This window comes from Pipistrellus kuhlii, unplaced genomic scaffold, assembly GCF_014108245.1.
Source record: "Pipistrellus kuhlii isolate mPipKuh1 unplaced genomic scaffold, mPipKuh1.p scaffold_m20_p_40, whole genome shotgun sequence".
In the NCBI taxonomy this organism is placed as follows: Eukaryota; Metazoa; Chordata; class Mammalia; order Chiroptera; family Vespertilionidae; genus Pipistrellus; species Pipistrellus kuhlii.
This window is the reverse complement of record NW_023425541.1, coordinates 4,203,877-4,225,834: the sequence shown is the minus strand read 5'-3', so window position 1 is coordinate 4,225,834 and position 21,958 is coordinate 4,203,877. Positions and strand designations below refer to the sequence as shown.

Genomic DNA, 21,958 nt, shown 5'->3' with positions numbered 1-21,958 from the left:
CAAGATTGCAAGGCCTTAGAGGTCAGGGCCTGTTGGGAACATAAAACAAATCTCCTTTTGGATGGAAGTTGACCCTTGAATGTAGCTACATTCAAGGGTCAGCTTGAAGGATGGAAGTGATCTGGGCTACATCTGGTCTGTTTTCTTCTCCCAGCCCCAACTCATACTGGATTGCCATACTGGGTGGTTTCATTGAGCCAGCAACAAAGGGGGAGAGCAGTCCTGAGCACAGTTGCTAAGGTAACCTCCTCCCCACAGGAGCCTGGTAACTACTGTCCACTTCACCAGAGCCCATTGTTGCCTCCATGAGCAGTTGAACTCGAATCCTCAAGATGAAGTCTTTGAACACAGATTTGGCTGAGGTTCCTGGCTCAGTGTGCCACTTTTCTGCAAGACACCATGTTCTGCATGTCTGTTTTGGGTTCTCAGGGGTTTATGAGAATCAGATTCCATGTGTGGGCCCCATACTTGTGTAGTCAGTAAAACATGCTCATGAGCAAGGCTTAGTATCTGGGCTTAGTATCTGAATAACACTATGCTACTATGAAAACAAAGGGTGAAACAAAAAATGGCTTTTAACAGAAGTTGTTTATTTTAAGAAGACACAAACAGCTCTAGCTATATAAAGAATGCAAATGAATTCATGGCAGCAAACCAGTAAGGAATCATTTTATTTAAAAAGAAAAGAAAGACTATAAAAACCATTTGTAATATCACCCACAGAGGGTTCCCTTCCATTTTGTGTTGGAATTCTGGAAAGACTGGGATTCTGATCTTTATTAGTTTCTGTTGCTTCTTGAAATTTTTATCGATGGACACATTCTCATCACTGCCTTTCAGTTTAGGATATTGGTCTGTAAATTTCAATCTCCCTTGTTTGTTTTTCTTAAGTGCATTGTTGGAACACAATAAGCATTGAACCATGAGAACTAATTTCACAAAAGTCCGTCTCTTGACTATGCATAGTAGGACTAGTCAATCCTCCTTCCTCATTTTGTTTTTGGCAAGTGTACTTTTGCTGCCTTAGACTTCACAGTGCAAGCCTGTTTCCTTTCCTAAGTCTGGAAATCCTAAACAAAAGGCAGAAAGAAGCTACTTCATGAGTACTTTCAAATTAGGAAATCCTGAAAGTAACTTGTGTCTGACTTTTTAAAATTTAGATTACAGTTAGTGGGTAGATCCCTGGACTCAAATGACAAAAAGCAAGCTAAAGGTCCTATAAAACAATTTGCTTAGATAGGAAAATCTGCAGCCTGAGAGGCATGTCTGAGTCCTTAATGAATGATAGTCATAGCTCTCTGAAAGTTAGCCTGTCCAGAATTGTCACAGAGGGGTTTCTTTAAATTTCTTGGGAGAGGTGAGCAAAAGTCAGTAGGAAAGAAACAATGAGAAAAGGGAGATGCCTCAGGAGCTCCCACAATCCCCTTTTCTTTCACCAGCCCCATCAGATCTGGATCTGGACTAGAGAACTGCTGTGAGCACTGGATAGGGTATATGTGCATGTGTGTAAGAGATACACATTAGGGAATGTGACTTCACAGACCAGGTGGAGAAACCATGCTTGTACACACAGGTACACGCCTTCCCATTCACGTGCATCTCCCCAAGTTTATACAAGCAAATATTAAAATGTGACTGAGCTCTAGACCAGCAAGTAACAGAATTAGAGCTAGAGATGGAGAAAGATGGAGAGATATGTGAATAAGCTTTAAGGAACCCTTTTAGAGGTGCAGGAAACAGAAGGTGGTAGTCTGTTGAATGCCTTCTGGTTGTGGTGCTGCCCAGGGCATCCCAACGAATCTGTCCTCAGAAGCTGGGGCCCAGGAGACAGGAGGTTTGGCCAGAAAAAACTGGGGGGCACAGAATACTTTCACAATTCATTGTTTTGCTGGGGCTGAGTCTAGAACAGGTCCAAATAACATTAGAAAATGAACACGTGGACATTCTGGATTTTAAAACCAGCTATTAGGACCAAATCAACAGCTGGTGATTTCCCTAGAAAGTTGTAGACTGGACTGGAATCTCATGGCCTGGGCCACCAGACTCTCTAGAGACAGCCCTAAACTCATGATGGCAGTATGAGGCAGGGTGAGACTGATGAACCACAATTTGGGGTTAATGATGGGACAAAAGAAATAAGAAATCTCAGAAATCCTTTCTTCCGTGCCAGCTTGCTCCAAACTTAAGGAAGCAGAGGCACATTGGATAATCAGGATAGGAGGGCTGGAGAAAACAATGAGGGTTCCTACACTGAGGTTGTAAGGGAAAATGATAGATAGATGATGGATAGATAGATAGGTGGAGGAAGAGACAGAGAAGTCATAAAGGGCACCCTATTGAAAATAATAGTTGGCATATGCAGCTCCTCTCTACCCACTTCTGTGTATGCTTGTGAGCCATATTATCCAGTACACAAGCCAGTGATCACATAGGGTGGGTCACAGAAGATGGTCTGTGTCAGGGCTCAGCAAACTATGACAAGTGGGCCAAATCTAGCCACTGGCTTTGTATGGCCCAAGAGTTAATAATGGTTTTTATATTTTTAAGGTGTAAACATACCATTTGAAAGATCAAACAAACAGCAACAAAAGAAGAATTTGTTACTGAGGCCATATGTGGCCCACAAAGCTTAAAATAGTTACTATCTGGCCCTTTACAGAAAAGTTTGTCAACCCCTGGTGTGGATGATAGGGAAAATACCACCATCCTCTAAGCAATCCTGAAAAGACAAACCAGAAAAGGTCCAGGAGAAAAAAAGGGAACAATCTGTAAATGGAAATATCTGTAAATACTACTCCATATCACTAAGATAGGCCTAAAAGACCACTGCCTGAAACTCCACAGAATAATGAGGTTATGCATGAACTATGGAGGGAAACCCAGGAATAGCTGAGGAGACAATTACACTAATGAGTACTAGGCAAAGAATGTTCTAGAAAAGAGACTGCATGCAGAATTTAGGGATTAGGGAATTCTGTTCTTGTTTGATAAGATGGCAACAGAGTTTGAGCCCAGGGATTGACAAAACATCAAGCTAGGTAAAGTTTTTAGAGCACAACTAAGTATCTCATGAGCATCTAACAGTCTGAAAAATCTCACAAAGTTTAAGAAGGGAAGAATAAAGTAGATTCTAGGAAAGCCTATATTGGCTTGCCCTGCTTTAAATAAACACCAGTTACAAAAGTTCACATTAAAGAAAAGTATAGTCTTTTAGGAGACATTGACAAGAGGATTCTTTGTTTTTCAAAAGAAATCACCAAAAGATTCATTACATAGGAAGCTTCTCTTCTAAAATATGGAATTTTATCCAAAACAATAATTTTTCAAACAACCTTGAAGGAAAACATTCATTGTACAAAGCAGAGCACATATTCTTAATTTGGAAGGAATTACTATTTCTAAACTGAAAATCAAATTTGTCTTTGGATTCATGAGCTAAAGAACTCTTGGTCATTTTCATGAAAGCATATACATTATTTCATTGAAATATCTGGGAAATTCATGTGTCATAAAAGTAGAAGCCAGCTGTGGGTATTCTATAAATGTCATACTTTAAATGTAAAAACATTGGACCCATAGACAGAAGACCTGAGATTGAGGCTGGGTCATACCACTGTGTGACCTTGTTTAAGTTATTTAACCTTTTTGGGCCTCAGTTCCTCATCTGTAAAATGAGAAGTTGGTTATTTTCAGCTCTATTATTCCATGACTACAGATAAATATAGGCATAAGATAAATACAATAATCTAGAAATGATAACTATTCCCCAAAGTAAGTTTTGGAGTCAGTAGAAAAAATGTAGCAATGAAATATAATAAAAAGAATAAAATTTTAACTACTAGCCAGAGTAAATATGTCTTGTTTAAAAAGTAATGAAACGATTTGCAATTTACAATTGGTCAGGAGAGATAAGAACATACATATTGATATTTCTTCACCATCATACATATTGAGGAGAAAATGAGTTTGAGGATGACTTGTATAATGAGCATGATGCTTTGTTTGCATGCATAACATTTTATAAAATTGGACATTAAAAAAGCTCAACATAATGTAAGGAATAAATTTCTATAAAGCTTGGCACTAAAGAGAGGTTGAGAGGGGTTAACTGGTTGTTTCAGTTCATAGTTTGAGAATTCATTGATATCAAATTTCACTATTTAGGCAAAACCTTAAAATCAAATATACTTCTGCCAGAGCCCTTCTAGAGAAAAACCAGCAATACCAAACAAATATAACATCTTTTCCTTTTCCTTATTTGTGAATTTAAAAAATTTAAGTAAAAAACAGGCCAGATATGCTGGCTAAGTTAAATAAAATATTTTTGCAGGTTGAGCAAGTAGTTGATTTAATCTGATAATTTCATAACACTAAGCAACACATACCTGACCAACATGACAAAATATATCACTTAGCCAGAGACTGATCACTCTACTAGTAATGATAGCAGAAATGATTGGGAGGTTGGAATCATTGGAGAGTCGTGGCTACAGTGATTCAGGGGCTTGAAGAAGTAACATCACTGGAATAGATGTGCGTGTGTGTGTTTGTGTGCGCGCACACACACACACACACACACACACACACACACATATCCCAGGGCTGCTGCTGGTCCTGAGATCACGCTTTGATAGCCACTGGTTTAAATTTGGGGCTTTACTGAACAAAGTATATACCTATTTCACACAATTACTTATGCAAATTCTTTTTTCCTAAACATATGAAAAACATCTCAAATGTGTGTCTATAACAATTTACTACTGTATTCCTCTATATATCTGTTTCCAAGTATTCTAAAACTATTTCTTTAATGTCATTGTTTAAATAATTAGATTTTTTTTGCCGCCCTTTGACAAAAGCAGCTCTTTGGACCTCGTTTCCCCTCTCTTGTCCTTTTAAATGCTTAATCACTTATAGCTGAAATACACACAAAGGCTTTGGAGGGAGTGGGTGCTGTGGTATAGATCTGGTCTCATTCTCACACCAAGCTGAAGTGATAGCACAAAACAGATGGCAGGGAGCAGAGGCTTGTGTTCAATAAAGCTGTACCTCTAATAAGTTTAATAATCACCACCAATACTGGACAACTGACATTAATCAGACAATATTGGACAGTTTCACCTTTTACAAACAGGACACATCTTCACAAACTACTTAAATCCCTTTGTTTTTACTCAAATGATAAATAGTATTAATTCCACTTGTGAGAAAATGTTAATGTACAATATGAATTATCTAGGCCTTTTCAGTGGCATTTGGTAGCATTTCTGAGAATCTCTTGGTAGGAACCATATTGAACAGCACTGAGTATCAGGATGATTGAATCGATTACTAGTCATTTACTAAAATAATACCAGGCAATTAAGGTATTTTCTATAGTCTGGAGTTAGCTGTCAAGTAATTTGGCCTTTTGATGGTGAAAAACAAAACAAAACAAAACAAAACACCCACCACTTCTGCAACTAATTGATGCCTAAAATTCTACAGTAGAATTTCATTCCTTTGGCGTAAGGCTTTTAAAACCCCTGTTAAACAGCAAATGACCTTCAAAAGAGGTAGCATTAAGCCTTATAACCCCAAAGTAAATAAATGTATTTCTTTCCTGAGAGCATGCTTTTCTTAACTAGGAAGAGCGCAAACTAGGAGGCACTCAGAAGAGTTGGTGCTGGAAAGCAAGGTCTGGGGAAAATGGAGCAGAAACTATAAACCTTGGATTCCAACTACAGACCTCCAACTCATTCACTGTTTTGCTGATGGGATATTCTGTCAGCATCCCTTACTAAAATGGGCACTAACTTGCCACTTGGAGAAAATTACTTAGAAAGCAACCATGTTTTCTGATAATAATGAAGATTCTTTTATGTCTAAGCATACGAAGGTTTATAGCAGTGAAAAACAGATAGCAATTAAGACATCTGATACAACAACAGGTAGTGAGTTATCCCCCAAATCAGAAGAACCATGCTTGTTCATTGGAAGAAGAAACTGATAATACTTTATGGAGTGCAAATCGCAGGGCCAGGATGAGGGTAAGGCACTTGCACAGCCCTGAGAGCGGGCACCTCCTTAAACTTTGCGCCCCAGGCGCCTCAGTCACCTCACTCTAGTCCTGGCCCTGGTAAATCATATTAAAGTGAAAGGTCACCAATGTGTTACAGACCTGGTGATAATGAAAGGCTGCAATGGTGAGGGGAAAAAAGCACTGACCATGAACTCATCTTTTTAGGGAATAGTTCATTTATGAGGAAGAGGGCAGGTGCTTGGCCAGATCTGCTCAGATGGATGATATAGTGAGATAGCAACCTAATTCATGTTGTCTAGACTCTAGAGAGTTAAAATGGATGTCTGGTAAAATGCTTGTGGAACCTCATCTGTCTTTGCATATTTAATGTGAAGTCTCCAGATCAACTGGTCAATTTGTGGCCATTAAGCTAACATGAATTAATTTGCTGCCTTGCTCTTGCCTCCTTAAAGGGCAAGCTGTCAGGTAGGGAAGTAATTTACAGGGGTTTCAGATAAGGGGCAAGTTGAGGCCAGGTGGAAGTCCCAGGAGAGAGACTGAAGCAGACAAAGGAGAAGAGACACCAGTGAAGCTTCCTGTTATGTTGAGAATGACTTGCTCTCTATCCTCAACATCCATGCCACAATTAAGTGCAAAGCACTTTTAGCTACCAACTAACCTCTCCTGGGGTTGACTTCCTGCTCTCTTCACCGGACTGAAGTCAGTCTACAGAGCCACCTGCTGCTATTAGTTGGAATCAGAGGAAACAAGGGGACAGAAACAACTTTAATTATTAGCTGACCCCCTGGGGCCAACTTCATTTCACTTGCACCTCTTCTGTATTCCGCCTTCAAAAATTGTTATTATTATTTCTCACACTAGTAATAGTGGCAGTAGTAGGTTCTCTGAAAGCCTTTCTGGAGGAGCTTTCAGCCTCTCTTCTCCAGTTTCAGCAGAATAGGTGCAGAAGGCAGCAAATACTATGGGTTGTGCCTAGGTGGGAGAGAGAGTTGGTGTTACGATAATCAAGCAAGGAGGAGAGAGGTTGAGTGTTAGGAATAGGAAAGATGTTCAGTGTTCTGTTCATTGATGATTGGTAGAAATAGTAGTTTGGTTGTTTGGAACTAGGTCCACCTGTTGTAAAACATTAAGTAAATATTTCCAGTCCTCAATGTTACCTCTGACCATAAAATCTTTGCCCCAAATGCTCTTGTGCTAATGGGAACACCACTGAGCATCTGAGGGCCAGAGTGATGATGTAGGAGATGTTCTAAAAAATCCAGGCATACAGATTATTGTAGAGGAAGAAAGACTCAAGGTAATTGGAAAATATAAAGGTATCAGTGAATTTAGCTTAGAATCTTTTGGTGAATCCACTAAAGATAGCAAGGTGAGGGGAGAGGTAAAACCCACAAGATGCTTCCAGAAAATCAGCAGAAGTAACAAGTCTTAAACGATGTGAGTCTCATACTTGGTTTTAGAGTTTAGCTATTCATAATGGTTCTTAAGAAGGCCCTGGCTGTTCTTTATCTTTGTTAGGCAAAAGCACAAACTCTCCTTCATTTCCCTACAGAGCGAGATGTTTGCATCTTTTGGAATTATGAGACTGGGACAGACAAGAGTGGCATTCATATATAAATTAAGGCCAGTAATGAATCTATTTTACTTCCGGTAAAACCCTTGAAATTTGGTCAGATCCTTCTGTTATGTTGAGAACGACTTGCTCTATATCCTCAACATCCATACCACCAACCAAATAGTTTTAATTCTTTACAAAGCGTCTGGGATTTTGTTGTTTATTATATTACATGGCTTTGGTCTAAATCAGGGGAAAGTGCTGATTGCAAGGGAGAGGGTGGGTCTGGCCTGTACTCAGAAGTCTAGAATTCAGAACTGTACCAACCAAGTGCTTAGGCCCAGAGCTTCTGTGTGAGAGGCTTAAGTCTTTTCAGCACACAGTGTGGTTTTTCAGCTGCTCTGTTCTCTGGAGTGTGGGCAGTTGTGCTAAAAGTTTGCTTCTTACTTGTGAGAAACATGATCTATCAAAATCAAGATCTGCTTATATCTGGGGCAGTTTCTGCATCCTCTAGGAGGTTGTTGACCAGTGAATCTGTTGGGGGGGGGGGATGAAGAAGTAAAGGGTAAGGGAACCCTCTTTGTGAAACAGAATACTATTTTATTTGACTTCTTTCCCTCTCTTTGGACAGTGGACAAATACCTTTCCATTATTGCTCAACCAATTTTGTTTGTTTAATTATTGGTCTGTTTTCCCCCCAACCTCCCAGAAACCAGACATGAAAATCAAATGAATCACTGCTCTGGATTTGCTTAGAAAATTGAACTGACAAGGAGACTTAGTGCCTTGGGGGGGGGGGGGGCAAGAGGAGTCACAATGATTGTTTTGGAGTTGCATCAGCATCCCAATTACCCAGTTCTTACCCTCTGTCCCCATTTGGTTAACTAATTAGGCCTTTTTGTGTTATGGGCCATAGCAACTTGCAAGGCTGCCTTTTAGATTCTGGATGTATCTTTTTAGTTTATGCATTCTCAGTTCTGGACCATAGTAAGAATTCCTTTAAACAAAACAAACCACAATCTGAATTGAATGGTTGTGGGCAAGTTACACTTACTTTCTCTACTCCTTAAGCCTTTGATGATGCCATTAGTTCAGCTAATTACTTCCTGTAATGAATGTTATATGATAATGAAATGAGAGTTCTTCAAATGCAGCATAAGCTGGGCACAGATTTTAGCTATCATTGTTGACAGACATTAGAAGGGTCCAAAGGCGTGCATGCAAGTTACCTCAGATAGATCAGAGTTGAAAAATAGCTGCTTTTTTTTGTTGGCTGAGCTTGGTTCATTCAAAGTAACCAGGTTCTGACCTTTTCTAGTTAAGGGGTGTGTGTGTTTGGGGGGGGGGGGTCTGTTTGTTATCAAAACTCATCACCCTGATCACCATGTAGACAAACTGAAAAAGGCATGAAGTTCAGGATCAAGTAACATTCATATTTTGCACAAAAGCCATCCAATCAACTCATGCCAAAATAAGTGCACACTTGCAAATCTCTAGTGGGAGAGAGTTAAACTGTAGTTGAAGAGGCATCAGAGTCTTTCTGTTTCTCCACACAAGTCATTAAGGCCTCACCAAGGAAGTAAATAATCAACAATGGCTCCCTATTTCCCCAGGTTTGACAGCCCCCAATCTGCTCTCACACTGTGCTCCTCAGTAACAGGACCCAGGGATGGAGCAGTCGGTCATTCATTGAAAAGATGCATGTGTGCCCTTGCATCTGAGAATTTCTTCTTGATGCACACCACTGGCAGAAAATAAGAAAATCTGTAGTCAATAATGGCAAGATTTTAAGTATGAAAACATAAAAATCTGCATATGATTAAAGTGCCTGATGATTTCTAGATAAAGTGGTCTCTTGCCTGCTGTCCAGAGTGTGAGTTTAAGTAAAAGAAATGTAGGCTCTTTTGTTATTTCCATGGTTTCTTTTTAGAACCCTTCCTTTCCCCCCTTTTTATACTCAATTTAGTAACTGAATCCTACTTGCTCAACCCAGGGCTTAGGTACTGGGACTACCAGTGGTGTCGTAGTCGTTTGAAAACTGTGCAATAATTCTCCGAGCAAGTGGATTAGTGGTCTTCAACAGTTCAGCTGCTGAGGGGCGGGACCTTGGAGTTGCCTTACTTCCCTTTTTCTGTAACAAGGCCTTGAAATCATCGTTTCTGCCAGCATCTAGGCTGGTACTGCCGCTTGACCCTACAGAGGCAGTTGGCTCACTAATTGGAGAATCAGCTGTGTTCCTTATTGGTGAGTGGGAGCTCGGTCTGCTGCCTCCGGCAAAGGTGTCACCGGGCTCCTTCCAGCCAAGCAGCTTTCTTTTGGACCTAAAGAAGAGAAGTTTTGCTTTGAGTGAATTCGTGTGGTGGACATTTCCTAATGCTTCATATAACTTCATGAATGCCATTGACATGATCTGGTAACTTCTATACAGCAGCCTTGCAAGCAATCATACTCACTACCTTTCTCTCTCACCATTGAGTCCCTTTGCTCCCTTGTCTGGCCCCATCTCCCTTCACTGTCTTTTTCTTTAAAAAAATATTTTTATTGATTTCAGAGAGGAAGGGAGAGGGAGAGAAAGAAAGAAAGAAAGAAAGAAAGAAAGAAAGATAGATAGATAGATAGATAGATAGATAAAAACATCAATGATGAGAGAGAATCATTGATCAGCTGTCTCCTACATGCTCCCTACTACTGGGGATTGAGCCTGCAACTGGGGCATATGCCTGACTGGGAATCGAACCTTGACCTTCTGGTTCATAGGCTGACACTCAACCACTGAGTCACATCGGCTGGGCAACCCTTCACTCGTTTCAATGCCTGCAGCTGGAGTCATTGGCCTGTGCCTGCAGGCTCAGTTCTGCCAAGGTTATGGGACCCAAGAAGAATTTAAGGAGTCAAGGCTACAAGCTCAGTGACTGAATCAAGACAGGCTGGGAACTGATCCTGCTCTGAACTGGTGGTCTAGCTCCAACAACTGGGTCCTTTCAGTTTCCTCCCCACCAAGTCCTCGCTTTGTGCGCTTGTCCAATAACTGAATCCCCATCAGGTGTCCCTCTGCCTAAGTTCTTGCTTTGATACTTGGCCTGATGCCCCACTTCACTTCTTCTTCTTCTTTTTTTTTTTTTCCACTTCACTTCTTGATAAGATTTTTTGGTACAAGGAATTCTATGAAGGGTTAAATGTCTCTGATTGCATACAAAGCTGTAAGAGAGCAGAAAGATCCTCAATAGGTCCTGCGGTTGCTAGAAGACAAGGGGCCTCTCTCTTGGCACCTGGTCTTCCTTTCTCCTCCCCTCCTCCACTTCATCCAAAGATGTCAGTGAATTGGTGATGTGAGGTCCTAGACTGTTTCACATATGTGGGAATCTGAAGTTAAGTATCTAGTTTCAATTCTAATGGCTGCTTAGAGGTAGCATTTTGTCTTTTGGTATAAAAAGTAAAGGTGATTACAATAGGAACTAAGGAAATTGGTCCAGACCTGTGTATCACAGTAAATAAATCTTCAGTTGTACGTGAAGCCACAAACACATCATCATCATCTTCTGCAATCCATTCAGCTGTTTTATCACTGATAACACTTTTTTCTTCAGTACTTGGTTCCATAGTACTCCCTAGGTATAAGAACCAGAAGGAATTATTTTGACCACAATAGTGAGGACCAAGCACATTATCATATGTATTTCATTTGATGTTCAGTGCAACTCTGTCCACCCATCTACTGATGGGTGCAGGACAGAGACTCTCAATGTCTCCATTTTGCAAAGAACATAATATTCAGAAGGTTAGTGATTTGGCCAAGGTGGATTCAGCGCTAAAGATTAAGCCTGGGTCTTTATTCTCTCATGCCTCTTCCATTACAATAGGATGATTGAGCATTTTCTTATTTTAAATGTGTCATTTTTAAAGATCAAGGAACTAAGAGCAATTAAGCAATGATTCAACCAATGGGTGGGAGTGTGACCTTTCTGAATCTCAGGGGGAGCCTTTGGAGTTTAAGGATGAATATTTTAAAATTACCTATGGCTTTGATTTGTTTGCATGTTTTAGTCACAATGACTTATTTTATTTTGAAAGTCCAAATCAACTCAAGGAAGGCCAAAAGATTTTGGTGTTAAGAGTTCAAAAAGAAAAAAGAGTGAGAAACATGGATGAACTTGGAGGATCTTATGCTAGGTGAAATAAACCAGTCACAGAAGGGCAAATGCTTCATTACTCTACTTATATGAGGTCCCTAGAGTAGACAGATTCAGAGACAGAAAGCAGAATGGTGGTTGCCAGGTGCTGGAGGGAGAGGGCAATGGAGAGTTACTGTTTAATGGTTGTAGACTTCAATTTTGCAAGATAAAAAGAGTTCTGGAGATGGATGGTGGTGATGGTTGCTCAACATTGTGGATATAATTAACACCACTGAACTGTACACTTAAAAATGGTTAAGGTGATAAATTTTATGTTATGTATATTTTGCCACAGTGAAAACAAAAAGGGACAGGAAAAAAATAAAAAAAGGATGACAAATATTATCTAGCCTAGTCTTCTTGTTCTAGAAAGAGCTAAACAGCCAAGAAAGTGGGCTCCATTTTCTCTCAAAGCCACTAGGAAAGTCTGCTGCTGGTACATATTGCATTGCTTCAGAAGCCTGCAAGCCCACCACAGCACTTGACCTCAGCCTGGGAGAGTATAAGTCCCATGCAAGAAACTAAATTCAGCATGGGTAGTGAAAAGTACTGTACAGTGATGTAGAGAGTTCCTAGGGCAGGGGATCATGCCTGATTAGGTAAATGGGCTTCTAAGGTCCCAAAGTGATAAGACCTAGTTTAATTTCATTACCTCTGCACTGGGGGTTCCAGAGTAGGCTGCCTCAAACTGAGCTTTGGAGATCAACCCCTGGGCCAGTCCCAATCCCCTGATCCCAAGGGCAGTGAGGCCCATTTAGAGTAACCCAAACCCTCAAGAGGTGTCCCTACTAATTTGGTCATCCCAGGGTCAGGATCATGGATTTCTGTCTCTGGCACTACATTCTCACCACCATCTCTCCTGGGATCGAAAAGAAAAGCCATCAGATAATTTACTAACCTGGAGGGCTTGCCTCCCTTCCATCATCAGCCTGTGGTGTGGAAGTTGTCCTTATTGTACCAGATGATTGCAGGTGGTCACCAGTGGGGGGATACTTAGCATCTTCTTCCAGGGTGATGATGGGGCTGACAGGCAGCCTCGGTTCAGCAACATAGTCCTCCATTTGAGCTGTGGGTGAGGTGAGAGGCAGATATAACACGCTGGGCTTTTTTGGTACAGGAGGTGGAATCTTGCTTTTCTTCTTCTCAGCTTGTTCTTGGCTCTGGAGGCTAATTCTTTCAGACAGAGCTCTCACTTTTGGGCCCTCATCCTCTGTACTTCCCTGGAGAGGTTGCTGTGTTCCTGAGCAGAAAGCACCAGAGGAACTGGCAAAAGGTGTAAAAACAAGAGATGAGGGTGCTGTTGACTCCCCTGGGCTTCTGGCCTCAGGGAAGCTGGAGGACTTTGGTTTCCTCACCACCGTGTAGATGTCTGGAGGGAATGGCCTCATGTATTGAATTGAGCTCTGAGGGGTCATAGCTAATGTAGGCGAAGTTAATGGGTACTCCTCAGGGACAGACTGTGGCTTGTGAACCAAGCTTGGAGGCCTTCGGGCCAGCGGAGGTTTCTCAGCTATGGGAGGTCTCATCTTTCTCTCTTGTAAGGTAAAGACTTCTCCTGACTCCTCAGCATAGTCAGGGCTCTCAATGTCATCTTCTGGCTCAGACTTGCTTACTGACCTGAGGCGGACAGAACGTAGGTCAGACTGAGTAACCATGGGCATGACTGGCTGATTGGGGCCAGTTTTCTGGACCAACTTGGCCCCAAAATTTGTATCTGAGTGATTCCGGCTCACCTTGGTTTTGCTTCGTAAGGAGATACTCATCCCAGATAGATCCAGGTAGGTAGAAGAGGTCAATGGTAGGTCAAACGATAATCGTGACTTAGAAATTTTCTCCATTGGCGATGGTGGGGGCAGTGATGACTTCCTCTCAGGTACCACTGGACGCACCCGGACACTGCCACTTGGAGGAGGCAAGTGGCCCAGGGTCAAGGACATGGAGACAGTGGGTGTTGGTGTTTCTGACTGGCTGGAGTACCCACTGGACGGTGACATCAGCCCAGTGGGCCTTCCTGGAGAGGTTACCTCCCTGGCTTCTACCTCAATGGAGAGTTGGGAAGGAGTAGTAGCTCTGGAGATGGAAGGGGAGGCAAGAGACTCTGAGCTGCCCTGAACTTGGGTACACTCAATGACTGTGGTGCCAGTGGCAGTGCTGGAGCTGGACAAGGACTGGTAGGTATCACCAGACTTCCAGTCAGTAAGATACCAGTGGTGGGAGAATTGTGAATCTTCTGGGTCTTTGAAGATGGGCACAGCTGGGTGACCCTGGGATGAATGATGTCCTTGGTGTTCCAAGGAGAGGCAAAGGCTCCTGGACCTCTGGTCCTTGAGTAGTGCTGACCCACCTTCTGGCAAGAGGACTGGTTCATCTTTGACCAGTGAGACACTGCGCATTGGTGGGGAAGGCTTCTTTTTGGCCTTCTTGAGTGAGATACTCTTGGATCTCTGCCTTCTGTGGTGGGCTTCTTGCTGGGAGCTAATGGAGGCAATGTTGTCAGCACTGTTACTGCCCTCAGAACTTGTATTGGCATAAGGCAGGGCACAGGCTTCACTGGACTTCTGCTCCTCATTATAGTCTACATCTGTGGTGCCTGAGTCTGTGGGTACAGAGAGTGACCGCTCCCGGAACCTGCTGGTCCCACCTGGGCCTGTCTCCAGCCTTGAGGTGCCACCAGTCAGAAGGCCAATCTTGAAGGGTCGCTCTGATACTTGCCTTTGTTGAGTAGAGGGTTCAGAGAAGCCAGCTGATCCACTGCATCCTGCTGGGTTATCACGAGTGACAAGGAGTGCAGCAGCCTCCTTAGGAACCAGAGGTGGCAGTGTGTGCAGAGAGACCCATGAATTTCCAGAAGCAGGGTTTTTTTCATATTCATTGACTTGATTGCTCTGACTGGTGGCACTTGGAGTCATATAGGTGAAAGCATCTCCTTTCCACAAAGCAGAGAATGTAGATTCTGTTGGTCCATTGCAAGAACTGGAGACACTATACACCATTCCAATGCTTTCCATGCCAGGAGGCTTGGTGCCACCACACACCTGGAGAGGTTTGTCTGGATCACTAGAAGGATTTCTCAGTACTGATGAGGTGATATTTGGGAAACGAGCTTCCTGACCAACTGAAACTCTTCCATGAACACCTTCTGGAACAGAATGACTGGGCTTGATGTCTGAGCTGGTAGAGCAAGCCAACCTGCCTGTGGGGCTGTTGCTGAGACCTGTAGGAGGGAAAAATAGAACATTATTGGTACAGCCAGGGATCCCCCAGCAGCACTAAATTTTTGCCAAGAAGCATTTGCCAACAACATGGACAGAATTCCTTGGTTCTTCCTTTCCGCAGATAAGAGTGCGGGGGAAGTTGGGTCCCTGCCCATCATGACATGGTGAGTCACAGGGTGGCCTTGAATTATCCAGATGGCTTCCAAAGACTTTCCAGCTTTGATTATTCCTTTTGGAGCTGAAGTAGCAGGTGGGACTACCTTGGGTTTTCCAGGCCTTTCACCTCAGGTTCATGAAACCATCACAGACCTCAGAGTTCACCTCTCTCGAGGTGAAAGCAGAAGTTTTTGAACTATAAAGGACAGCACGGTGTGACTTTTAGCCCCAGAAATGAATTTGGAGTAAGCCACAGTTGGAAAGCCCAGAGTCTGGTTGCATTTTTGGCACCTGTAAGTTTTTAGGTTTGCAACATGAGATACTTAAGATAATCTACAGATGTGAGGCAACCGTTCAGATGTTCAGAATCCCCAAAGATTACTCATACACACAATTATTACTGTTCTATAATCATTATTATTACTACTTCTACTGCTATGATAATTTATATAACAGTCACCCTTTGTTGAACACATACTATGTACCAGGCACATGGCAGGCAAATTACATACAATGACTCTAATCCTCACAGCAACTCCATCAGTTGGCATCGTTAGCCCCAATTTATAGATGAAGAAGCTGAGGCTTAGAGAGGTTATATAACCTGGCCAAGGCCTGTTCTCTTTGGACAGCATTCATTTAACAGCATAATGGTTCTGCCAAGATGGTTCTTTTAGTGATACTTCCTCCCTTTACCTACTTGCCTAAATTTGAAATATATTCCAATCATTATGAGAAAGAATAACATAATAAATTTATAGCCTGGGAGTCCTGTTCTTCATATTCAGTTCCTCCTCTTGACCAAAGACCCTTGGCTATCTTTAATCACCACATTGGCTTTTCAGGATGTCCAAAGCCCCCTCCCTCAAATTATTCTTGATCCCCATAACCACAATACCACCCAGGTGGCAGAATTGGTGGGAGAGAAAAAGGGGAAGGGTCTGAGGAATCAGCTCTGGTGGGGTCACCTTGATCTCGCTGGGAAAAGTTAGAGAATCCAATAATGGTCCGCCTCCGTCTCAGGGTGGACTTGGGGTTCACGGCTGTCTCTGTGTTAAACAAGGAGTGTCGCAAACTTGCATGTTTATCGAACTGCTGCCCTGTAGCCAAAATAAAGACACTTGGGTGCATCTTGGTTTCTGTTTACAGTACAGTGGGAATGGGCCTGAGATAGAGAGAAGGGATGATGGCAGTAGCGATGAGCATGAGTAGCATCCAGGCAGGTGGCCCTTCTTCCATATCCCTCCCAACATGACCTCAGACACCCAGAGCCCCAAGGCATACATAGGCCTCACCCAATCCTGACTACATATAGAAATAAACTGAGCAGTTTTTGAAATTCCAATACCTGAACCCCATTCCAGAACATTGGAGTCTTTGAGAGGAGGGCCCAGGTAGAAGCTATTTCTCAAACTCCCCAGGTAGTTGATTATTCAGATGTACATTCTGAACCACTGATTTAGAGAGACAGGTTGAGACTAGATGTTGCTTGACTATAATCTTTTCTAAGTAAGTAAGTAAATAAATGAATAAATAAATAAATAAATAAATAATAAAAAGCCTTTAGCCTGACCGGTGTGGTTCAGTGGTTGAATGTTGGCTCATGAACAAGGAGGTCATGGTTTGATTCCTGGTCAAGGCACATGCCCAGGTTGCAGGCTCAATCCCCAGAGTGGGGCATGCAGGAGGCAGCCGATTGATGTTTCTTTCTCATGGATGTTTCTATCTATCTCTCTCCCTCTCCCTTCCTCTCTATAAAATCAATAAAAATATATTTTTTTTTAAAAAAAGTCTTAATGTTGGACAGAGGACAGTGTCTCCCAGAAGCTGCCTTGCCTCCCCCTTTATTTGGGAAGCAGCTTGGTAGTCTGTCCTCCAGCCACCTTTGATTACATTTTGTCAAAGTTCACCCCTGGGCAGTGACTGAGATCTATTTCTCTTAAAGCACTGGGTCAGTCTTTGTTCCTGTGGAACTGCTGGGACAGGGTCAGGGTGAGACAGGGGGTGAATATGCTGCTCTCCTCACTGTCTCTCATTCAATAGCTGGCTAACCAAACTCTCCCCTCACAGCTTCACAGCTGCATAGATACCCTCCTCCCACACATGACTCCATGGACAAAGCTCAGGGCCAGCCTTATTGAGAGTAAGATAGAAGTTTAGAAATAAAGTGCCCACCATCACGCCTCTTTGTACATCTCCCTAGGCTGTGGGCTCTATTTTCTTCCTCTATTTTCCTGAGATGACACCAATGGTGCTGGATGGCCCCATATACAGAGAGCGTCACCACATGTGACCAGAGGAGTCCTCATCTTAATCAACTTTTCCCAGCATACCACAAGCCAATGCTAGATCACACAACGCCTCTGGTTCCTTTAGGTCATGAAGTCTTGATTTCATTGGGTTGCTGGCCCTATCTCCTTCTGAAATGACCAAGACTCCTCCTCTTCCACTTACAGTAAATGGAATGTGGAGCATGAATTAATAACAAGTGTCACATGTTCCCAAAGCCACATCCAACTAAGCTACATACATCATTTCCCCCACTTTTGAGGTAGTACTGCCCCCTCACCCCCTTTGGCCTTTTGGGCCTTGGTCTCTTTCTGTTACTTTCCTTCCTAAACACTTGCCATGTGTGAATTGAGGAGACCCATCTCACTTAAAGACTGAGTGTCTACTTAAAGTGCCATCAGGCCCATGGTCTGCACCCTAGGTATGAGCCTACCTTTTATCATCAACACTCTGAACCCCACGCTTTCCCTCAGACACCTATCCAAACATAGATTCTAGCAGAGAAGTTTCCTTTTCCCAACCCAAATATAACTCACAAATTTTAAATACCCATGGACACTCCAAAGAGCACTTAAGTTCATAAAGTTTCAGAGTTTTCTTTAAGAACATTTTGTTTGCTATCAGATGATCTCAGTTAGTGTGGAAGTGCTAGTAGAGTGAAGAAAGAGCAGCCATAGCCCCATCTTCTGCATGCCTCCATTCCCTGGCAGGAGCCATGACCTTGACAGTGCAGGGTGAGCCAGTAGCAGAGAAAGTCTTGCTCCCTCCCCCAGCATCCAGTGCATTTGGAGAGGATGGTCTGTAGTTGGCATGGGGGGAAGCAAACAGAGGTGGTGCTAAGCAACTCTACCAGAGATGTTGATGGGCACAATGTCAGAGTGCGTGGAACAAGGCTGAAGCCACCGCTTCTCCTCTAGGATGGGCAGAGGGAAGGGGATATTCCAGGCAACTTGCTTGTCCGCTGTGGTAGACAGGCTCAGGGAGGCCTCAGGGGCCCTCACACCCTGGGTGGTAGTCTCATCCTCTCTCAGCTGCTGTTTTGTAGGCTGTTGGGAAAGAAGGTGATGGGAAGGGTGTGCTCCTGACTGGAGATGAGCCATGCCCACAAAATAGCTGTCTAGGCAGGCTGGTTGGAGGCTTCGTCTGGGAGGCAGGAGAACATGGACAGGCTGCCAGGCCAGACACCTAGTGTGAAAGACCCATATGGGCTGGGCCTCAGGGTAGCTCTGCTGGTGAGCAGAGATGAGCAGCAATATCCAGGGGATAATGTAAGCAGCTCAAGATCCCCTATTGATGGGTGCAGGGAGAGCTCTGTACTGGCTCTCCCAGGCAGGGGAAGATGCAACTCACCATCAATACAAACTCCAGACGCCTGGCAGACTGGGGCCTTGGGCTGGGAGTGGGCTCAGGGGCCTCATCAGCAGAGCGGAAGGTCTGCCCCAGCAGTCTGGCCTCTGAGTACTGCTCCTCATATTCTTCTGAAAAACAGCATAGTAGATACAAACTCTAGGGGGCCACTGTCAAGTGCCAAGTAGGGGAGGGACCATGAGCCAGGGCTCCTGCTCTAGCTGCCAGGCCTGACTTGCACTATTTCTTTAGGATATTTCCTGGCCTCTGAACCTCTGGAAAATGAATACTTTCTGGGACTATGAGAGCCAAGGAGAAAAGAGAATCAAGAAATTTGAGTTGTGCCAGTTCTAGGATTAAGTCCTTGTCTCTGTGGTCCACACCTTAAGTGTTCAACTGGAGTGGAGGCTCAGGGTGCAGACACCTCTTGCTACTTTATGCTGCAAGGTTCTCTCTTTGAAGCCCTGCAGTTCTTCAGGTTTTCTGTAACCTTAGCTGAGAAGAGACCTGGGTGAAACAGATGGAGATTTGTATTGGGAAGTCCAATGTGAGGTGTTCCCTTGAATGTCAAGAACTCTTACTCAAGCATCCAAAAGCCTGGCTTCCTGCATCTTAATCCTGCTGTAGGTGGTGACAGGTCCATGGGAGTGTAGGTGGAGAGGAAAGTGAGGAAGTGGCATAGAAGGAAGGAGAATTTCAGTGGCATCATCAGGGAATATGAAGGATGCATAAGATTTGAATTGGTTTCATTTAACCGATGAATTCAAAGGAAGGGAAGGAATCCAATGAAATGAAGGAAGTGAGAGTAAGGAATCAACAGGCAGGGCTCTATGCATATTTGAGCAAAGATTTAAGAATCAACAGAGTCAGGAGGGTCCTCAAAGGTTCTCTGGTCCAACACCCCATTCTGGGCTCAGACTTTCTCCTTAGCAGCTCTTCAGCGTGTCTCTTGAGCCTCTGCATACACTTGCAGAAGAGGGAGCAGCCCTCTTCCCAATGCTGCTGATTCCATCCAAGGACAGTTGGGGCTGTCAGGAGTCAGGAAACTTGTTCCTCATCTTGATATGAAATCTGCTTCCCTCTAGGTTCCTCCCGCAGTGCTAACTGTCCATGGAGGCATCACAGAATACATTGACTCTTTTCCTGCATGGTAGCTCCTTTCTTATCTGAACACAAGGCTCATGGTGTCCCTTGGTATCTTGCTTCTCTAAGGTCAGAGCTGCCCTGGCAAGGAGGTGGGGGTTATGGCTATAGTCCAGTTGGGTGGCCATGTGCCACTTTCTATTCTCCACCAGTGTTAATATTCATTGGCATGAATAAATGAGAGCTGATAAGATGTTTTTTCACATTTAATGCTCACTCAAGAAATGTCTATTGAGCACTTCTTGGGGAACAAGCCCTGTGCCAGGTGCTTCTGGAAACCCAAGAGACATGGTTCTTTATGTTGACAAGCTCAGTCTGGTCAGGTGGACAAAATATATACCCAGGACTAGTAGATGAAAGAGTAAATGAGTGAACAAATGAAAGGAAAAGCAGTTCAGAACTATAACAGTCCTCCTGAACTGGATGTACAAAGCGCCTCATATGAGTGCTTATGGAGGGAATGGTGCAAAGTGCAGAACTTGTGTGAAAGGTATTCTTAGAGGAGGCAAGAATATAACTATAAAGAAAGTATAAGGATTGGAGTGGGAAGAGGGAGGAATGTCTTCTAGGTTTAGAAAAGAGGTTTGAATGGGATGTGAAGGCTGAAAGGGGGTATGGAGCTTGTGACTTAGCACTGAATTTTTATTTGTATTATTTTATTGAGATATAACTTACCAATAGTAAAGTGCACATACTTGTGTATAGTTCAGTGAACTTGGACATATGCATGCCCCTTTGTAATCTCCACCCAGGTATTTGCAGCTCACCAATAGTTTCTCATAGACCTGAGCTTTAATACTTTTGCCACTTACATTAGGTAAATTCATCTGGTAAATGTGTATTTTTTTATATTATAAGTCTCATCAGGGAACACCTTATTTCTTATATTAACTTTAATATTGTGTTTAGCTCATCCCATGTTCCAAAGGACATGTACTGAGAGTTGATGCTGCATCTCATCAAGGTCTCTCCAGCAGCAAAACACTCTTGCTAAGCCCTATTTTTAGTTGTCACAAAACTGTGCCATGTGGAGAATTGGAATTCCCATTTTAAAGACTACTGATGTGAAGCTCAGAGAGGGTGGGTATCTGCATAATGTTACACAGCTAGGTAGGTATGTGAATAGAATTATGTTCTATGATAGCTCTGTTTTCCAAGTCTGGGTTTTCTCCACCTGCCTGGTGGGTACAGTGTGACTGCTCAGGCACCCTGACTGGGCTGCTTCTCTGGGTCTGTGGACCCAGTTTTGCATATTATATGCTCAAAGACAGTGGGTTGGGAATTGGGGGTGAAGTGAGCGCTAGGTGCTGTGTAATTGGGCTTGCTTTGGTAAAGCAGTAGCTATCCAGAAGATAATGTGGACAAGGCTAATGCAAGAGTAGAATGAGTGAAGCCCAGAGGGAGACTCTGCAGGTGCCTTCTTTGGCTTTCACTGCCAGGATTCCAAAGGTATGGGTGATGTGGCAAGGAAGGTCTGGGAGGTATGTGGGCTACATTGTGAGAGTCTCTCACCCATCTGTCTTTGGAAATGAATGGTTTTACCATTTGCCCTGTCTCAATTTCTGTCCTCCTCCCCCCGCCCCCAATGGACTACTGAGCTAAAAAAAAAAAAGTGGTGGTGGTGGTAGTGATTTAGAATCAGTCTGGAAGGTGACAGATGGAAAATGTGTGTTTTATTTTACAATGGGTTTTAAACTTTTTTCTCTCTCTCACTGGTCCCTGTCTTTCTTCAGTGCCTTACTCAGCTGCTGCGTATCTGGCCTGTGGGTCCAGACAAAGCCCCATACCCTCTCGGTACCTTGCAACAGGCTCTGGAGATTAAGCTGCGCCTCTCGAAGCAGCTCCTCTACACTCGGGGGCCTGCCTGAGGAGAGGAACACGTTCACTGGCTGTCGCCATGACGACCTCGAGTGGGCAGTCGCTGTCGCATTTTCCCGACCTGAGTTAGCTGCAGCTAGGGAAGGAGAGAGTCAGTGAGAGGCTCAGCCCAGGGTGGGCGAGGCGGCCACTGGGCGCCCACAATGCCCGAAGTCCCGCCCCTGCCATTGGGGGTTGGGCG

At 43.5% G+C, this 21,958-nt stretch overlaps 1 protein-coding gene across 1 annotated transcript; it reads right to left on the bottom strand.

Annotated features, from left to right (window-relative positions):
• Window positions 1–573: 573 nt before the first annotated feature.
• NHSL2 (NHS like 2) lies at window positions 574–21,857 on the bottom strand (the record flags this gene model as incomplete). The annotated part of the gene is made up of 7 exons (XM_036411518.2): window positions 574–9,898; window positions 11,053–11,185; window positions 12,648–14,963; window positions 16,089–16,220; window positions 18,260–18,455; window positions 18,760–18,887; window positions 21,698–21,857. Coding segments are annotated over 7 exons (3,390 nt in total), but the record flags the coding sequence as incomplete, so codon positions are not given.
• Window positions 21,858–21,958: the final 101 nt, after the last annotated feature.